This window comes from Triticum dicoccoides, chromosome 6B (assembly GCF_002162155.2).
Source record: "Triticum dicoccoides isolate Atlit2015 ecotype Zavitan chromosome 6B, WEW_v2.0, whole genome shotgun sequence".
Taxonomy (NCBI): domain Eukaryota; kingdom Viridiplantae; phylum Streptophyta; class Magnoliopsida; order Poales; family Poaceae; genus Triticum; species Triticum dicoccoides.
In genome coordinates this window covers 79,296,777-79,303,299 of record NC_041391.1, presented here as the reverse complement: position 1 = coordinate 79,303,299, position 6,523 = coordinate 79,296,777, and the positions used below count along the sequence as shown (strand labels likewise).

The 6,523-nt window shown below is 44.3% G+C and overlaps 1 protein-coding gene across 1 annotated transcript; it reads left to right on the top strand.

The window, feature by feature from the left end:
• Positions 1-207: 207 nt before the first annotated feature.
• Positions 208-4,752, top strand: LOC119325578 (wall-associated receptor kinase 1-like). Its single transcript, XM_037599307.1, has 3 exons — positions 208-1,451; positions 1,546-1,710; positions 3,518-4,752. Exons 1-3 carry the CDS (start codon positions 404-406, stop codon positions 4,576-4,578), a joined length of 2,274 nt encoding a protein of 757 aa, XP_037455204.1. The 5' UTR covers positions 208-403; the 3' UTR covers positions 4,579-4,752.
• Positions 4,753-6,523: the final 1,771 nt, after the last annotated feature.

Here is a 6,523-nt window from a genome sequence, read left to right as displayed (position 1 = left end):
TAATGATCAGAATCATTCTTTCATGAGATGCCGACGACTTTGCCAGGTCCTGGGTTGCTTCTGTTCATAAAAAAGAGAAAGAGAGATTATGTGGCTGTGCCATCCCTCTCAACGGAATCAAATAGTAACATATGCACAGACCTGTTCCAGCAATATATACAGCTGATACATATTCTGTTAGAGCACATTGTGGCGTATACGCTGGTGTGGTATGACACCAGCTATGATCTGTTAGAGGGCTTAAGAAAACCCAACCCAACCTCAGAGATATGAACAAACTAACAACTGCTAGTTACAGATTAGCACATATAGACGTACCTGGTCCCAGAGGGACTAGCAAGTAGCAAGCACAGGCGCACAATAATCCACAGAGAGCTTGTTAGCCAAGCAGAAGTAGTGCACCATGCCAATACCCTCCCAGCTGCTGCCGTTCCTCCTTGCAGCAGCGGTGGTGGCGGCGGAGGCTCACCTGATCTTGCCTGCGTTTGCTGAACACCAAGGACGTGAAGAGCAGGAGCAGCAGCAGGCGGTGGTGGAACGTCCGGGCTGCCAGGACATGTGCGGCAACATCAGCATTCCCTTCCCCTTCGGCATGGGGAAGCCCAGGTGCTTCCTTCCTGGCTTCAAGGTCACATGCGACACCTCCTCGTCGAATCGCCCCCGCCTGTTCCTTGCGTACAACATCAGCGGGCCATTCCAGCGGACGAGCGCCCTGAACCACACGTCCACCAAGGGTGGCACTGGTTCCGGCGGGAACACCAACGCTGTGGAGCTCATGGACATATCAGTTGCTGACAACGAGGCCCGAGTATACATCGGGGTCAGCTCCGACTGCAGCACAAATGGTAGTAGGCATTTCCTCGCGAAGTTTCAAGACATAGTCTTGGGCGACGATGGCCCGTTCCTCCTGTCAGCGACGCACAATGTTCTCATCGGTGTCGGCTCCAACGTCGAATCCATGATGGTGACCTCATTTGGGGAGAGGGGGAAGGAGACGAAGGCCTACATGCCTTCCTGTCTTTCCAACCTCATGCGGCGACTCCAGTACGCGACAGACGGTACGTGCTCCGGCTTGGGATGTTGTCTGGCTGCCTTGCCCCCGAATGCGCCCCCACTGACCAATTTTGGAGTCGGGTTCATGCCCCGGCCCAACTATCTGTGGAAAACCAATCCATGCTTCTACGGCATGTTGGCGGAGAAATCTCGGTACAACTTCTCTACGCATGACTTGAACGGCATTGAGGTGCTATACCCGGAGGGCGTACCTGTTGTGCTGGATTTCGCCATCAGGAATCTTGGTTGGTGTCCACCGGAAGGACAGCAGCAACCTCCGGGCTACGCGTGTGTCAGCAGCAACAGCACTTGTGTCAACACCACCAGAGGCAATGACTATGTCTGCAAGTGCTTGGAGCATTACCACGGCAACCCCTACATCACTGATGGATGCCATGGTATATACTACTTCAAGTACATATGCATAACTCAAACTTTATAGTTGGTATTCCTATTGTTACATAATTAATTGCTTTATTTTATCTTTCCCAGACATCAATGAGTGCAAACTCCCTGATTTGTATCCTTGCTCGGTTGATGGGGTCTGTGGCAACAGGTTGGAAGGCTATGACTGTCCATGCAAAGCAGGAATGAAAGGCGATGGCAAAACCGGACACTGTGTAGAAAATTTCCCCCTAGCAGCAAAGGTGGTTGTAGGTAAGCACTGAACTAGCACAGCATTTCAGCATAAATTTGAATTAAGAACCAAGTATATATTGTTATCCAAATTGTACCTTGTGCCAGATTTAGGAATCAAATAAACCAGACAATGTGCTTTTACCATCAGTTGAGCTTTGGACCAAGTATGAACTAATTGCGGTTCAATTTATTAACCAGACATCCAGACTCACCTGTTAGATGCAAATCCTTTGAGTCGTGAAACTTCGCCGGCGAGTCTGGTCAGAAGGGTGCGCGGCACTGTCTTGGGATTAGATGACCCCTAAAAGCAAGAAAAACAGACACAAAGTACACACAGGAAGTAGGTGGGGGGCGCCTTGCTGTATTAATCTCAAAATAGCACTATATGTATGGTGATTGATCTCCACCAAAAGTATAAGGATTAATTGGTTATATTCCAGCACAACTTCTGCAAATTGCAAAAATGCCATTACAAAAACAAGATTTATAAATATGCCACTGCAACTTTACAAAAAAAAAGCTTGGACAAGCCATGAGTTGCTCAAAGTAATTCGTTGTAGCATCACAGCATGATGATATCTTTTACAAAACTATTAGTAGTATAGCTCATTCAACATAATTGGAGAAAAACCAATAGTGCACATGAAGTCAATGCAGATAGAAAAAAAAAGGATTTGACTATCTTTCCTGATCTAAAAGCTATGCATAGAAGCTAACGCTTGAAGACCATATCTCGTAAGTTACAAAAGAAGACAAATTTCAGCTGAAATACAGAATTGAGAGACATTTCAATAACGGACAAACAACAGCTATTAAACTCATGGAGACATAGAAGGTTAGGGAACATCTTTGTAGAATCGCACTAAATAATTAAAATGTGCAATTCCATCACACCAAATTATGTGGAATACTCACATCAGGGTTGCGTGGCAATGATCATAAGTAACAATTACAGACAGGGACAGCCATCAGTTTTGGAGTTTACAATGTTGTTAATATTTTTTCACGTTCATCTAACAAAAAGCGCTGTGTATCACCCATTTATTGAAACACAAAGTTGTTAATTATTCCCAAGAGAAATCCTTCCACTAGAGTCTAGAGCTAAAGTTTTAGCAAGTTTGCAATTCGTCGAACACCCTGAGTGCATTGCTCACCACCAGAAAATATGGCACTAGAAGGGGGGAAAAGAAAGATTGGAACCAGAAGTAGGAAAGGAAAATGGCAGATACCGTGCCATTGACTGGAGCGGAGGAGCACAAATTTGGGTGGGTCTTGTCCCCGTCGAAGTAGCCGACAGCGAGATGCAGCTCTGTCCGCTTGCAGGGAACGTAGATTATGAGTGCCTCGTCGGGTTCCTGCTCACGCTGGACTAATTCCCCTCGCGATTACGACTTGCCGTTGTCTGTCGCCTCCCCATCCGCCTTATCATCGACGATGGCAGCTCTGTGCTCCTTCGACCTCCTCTTTTTCTTTCTTGAGTTGGGATTGTTTTTCTTTTTGAGCTGGAGTTGGGATTGGTTTTGCATGTGGAGAGAACGTACAGAGAAGGGACCGAGAGGCGCACAGTAACCTGTCGGCCGTGCACACTCTGGAGGAGTGGAGGTATTGGCAGCGGCAAAGTGTCGTAGGAGAGCGGCCATGGGCGGAGAAATAGCATGTCAAGTTAACCTTTCTAGTATTGATTATTTCTTCCGTTCCATAATTTTTGTCGTGGCACAAGAATTATGAAACGGAAGAAGTAATTAATTAACATGTTATGGTTGATAACTGTATGAAGTGTTCAACACAGTTTAACAAAAAGCTGTTACTACTCTATCATGTGTAGGCCTTGCTGCTTGTATTGTTGCACTTGTCCTCATGGTTATGGCCCATCAACTCCTAACACTCAAGAGGTTCCATGAACAAAATGGTGGACCAGTACTAAAAGGTGTAAAGAATATAAAGATATATAGAAGGAAAGAAATGAAACAAATTACAAATAACTACAGTTGTGTCATTGGAGAAGGAAACTTCGGGAAGGTTTATATGGGGACTCTAGAAGATAAACAACAAGTGGCTATAAAGAGGTCCATCAAAGTTGACAAGAATATGAAGGCGGAATTCACTGGGGAGGTTATAGTACAATCTGAGATGAGACACAAGAACATTGCAAGGCTCCTAGGTTGTTGCTTAGAGCTGGATGTTCCAATGTTGGTATACGAATATGTATCAAGAGGGAGTTTGTATGATGCTCTATTTGGATTGAGGCGTGTACATATCATATCGGTAGATATGCGCCTACAAATTGCTGCTGGGTCAGCTGAAGGCCTAACATACATGCATTCAGCAGGGGAGTGTACAATCCGTCACGGTGATGTTAAATCTGCCAATATTCTTCTTGATGAAAATTTCTTCCCTAAAGTTTCAGACTTTGGTACCTCGAGGTTGCTCGCAGGAGGAAAGACTGAGAAGACTGAACGTGTCATTGGGGACATGAGTTACATAGATCCAATATATATGGGCCAGGGGATTGTTACACAGAAGAGTGATGTCTACAGCTTTGGGGTTGTTCTCATAGAGCTTATCACGAGGAGGCCCGCAACATACTCTAACAAGAGGAACTATGTTACAAGCTTTGTCGAAGCGTATCAAGATAAAAGAGCAAGAAACTTGATTGACAATGATATCATAAGCGAGGTGGATATTAAACTCTTGGAAATGGTCAGTGGAGTTGCCGTGGAGTGTGTAAAATTTAATCCCGAAGAACGCCTAGATATGAAACAAGTAGAGCACCGTCTCCTCGAAATTATTGGTCAAGGCGTGCAGGATGGACAAGGGAGAAACTACCAGGCAGATCTCAGTCCTGCGCCAGATGATGTTGCCTTGCTTAAGTCTTGGGGAGAATGAAAAACCTACAAATGCTAACACTATGCATATTTGATCTTGTTATGTAACGGTTACATTGATAAACTTTTAGTTTTGATTGTCAAGACAAGTTACATACAACTACTCCTATATTTGAAGTACACCAAACTATGTGCCCAGATTTGAAATTCGGATGTAATAGTTTGTACCCACAAGTTTAAGGGTTGTAGTAGTCATCAATGGGAAGTATTTTACACAAATATATTTTCAGTTGCTGTGAGTCAAAGAATACTGGCAAGACAGTAACAACTGAGGTGTCACTCTCAAGTCTCAATCATAACTTTACTTAATACTAACTCAAGCAAGTTTACTAGTAGTGGGAATATTAAAGTTTAGTTTGTGGTTACAATTGCTGGAAAGTTAGTGAGTAATCTTTTGTTTTTTTGTTTGGAGTGTGGAGTGTGGAGTTTCAGGGTTGAATCTGCTCTTCCTTTGCGTTGAGTGAGTGCTCTTGTGATAATCAAATACTAGTAGCATCGCTATTGTACCTACATGCGCATTCTTGATCGGAGGGAACATTTAATCCATCATCCTTAGTTAAAATGGTTAGCTCACGATTTATTATCAGAAGTTTTTATGACAAAACTAATGATATTGATTTTACCACATCAACCAAAATCTTGTTTAAATATACACTACAAGTCATTTTTTTAGAAACACCAAATACATCGTACATGTACACTCATGGATACACACATATACCTCCATACACATCAACACACTGTAACGTAAGGCTATGATTGTTCATGCAAACCTGGAATGGAAGGAAATGTCAAAAATGGAGACTGCGTAGAAAATTTCCCGCTACCAGCAAAGCTGATTGTGGGTAAGCAACTAAGCACTACTGATCTAGCACACAAGTTAGGGGGTGTTTGGTTCAGGGACTTTTTAGTCCCCGAGACTAGAAAAAGTCCCTAAAAAGTCCCTAGAAACCAAACAGGAAGGACTTTTTCTACAGGGACTAGAAAAAGACTCTACTAGAGAGTCTTTTTTGATTAGTTCTTGGGACTAGAAAAAGTCCTAGGACTTCTGAACCAAACACCCCCTAAGTTTTAAAACGAATAAATCTGCATTAAGAACCAAGTATACCTTGTTATCCAAATTTGTTCTTGAGCCAAGTTTTACAAATCCAAATAAACCAGCCCAGAATTAGTTTTAGAATTAGTTGTACTTTAGTTCAGCTATAATATACGGAGTAAATATAAATGGACTCAGTATAAGACAACAGAGGTTCAATTAATTAGGGAGGCGTCCACATTCACCTGCTAGATGCAAATCCGGAAAATAGTTGTATGAAACCGGGTATCATTCTACAGCAAGTTAAACCCACTAGGATGAATGCCATGTGGCCTTCACAATCTAAGAATGAGACCCGATCTCATACAATCCTTCACAATCTAGGGGTCCCGCAAAATCCCGCAAAAACAGCTAGCTAGCACACAACTAGTACAAATTGATGTGATCGTAGTTTAATTTTTTCTATAACTGACTTTTTTAGCTTTGAATAGAAAGTGGGCCGGATTCGGGCGCCGCCCTGCACCCCTACTTGTGTCACAACTTTACGAGCAAGTCTGGTCAGGCCTCAGGCCATGTCTGATGCAAATGCACTCGTGTAGACGCTAAAATAACAGAAATGAAAGAAATTATTGTGTCCTCTACTTTCAATGCTGAGGTGCCCGTTCTCGCGAATCGAACCAGCTATTTGTGAAGTGTTGTGTCCTACTGATTAATTCGGAGAACCCGCTGGTGCAGAATGGGCGACTCTCCTGGCGACCCCGCGGGTGCCCTCGCCGTGCCCGCCCCCTCGCCGCCGGCCCCCTGCCTCGCCCTCTCCACGGCTCCCCCTTCCTCCTCCGCGGTCCCGGTGCCGCCCTCCCCGACGTGCGCCCCCTCCGCCGCCGCTTCGCCGGCCAGGTTCTGCTGGGCT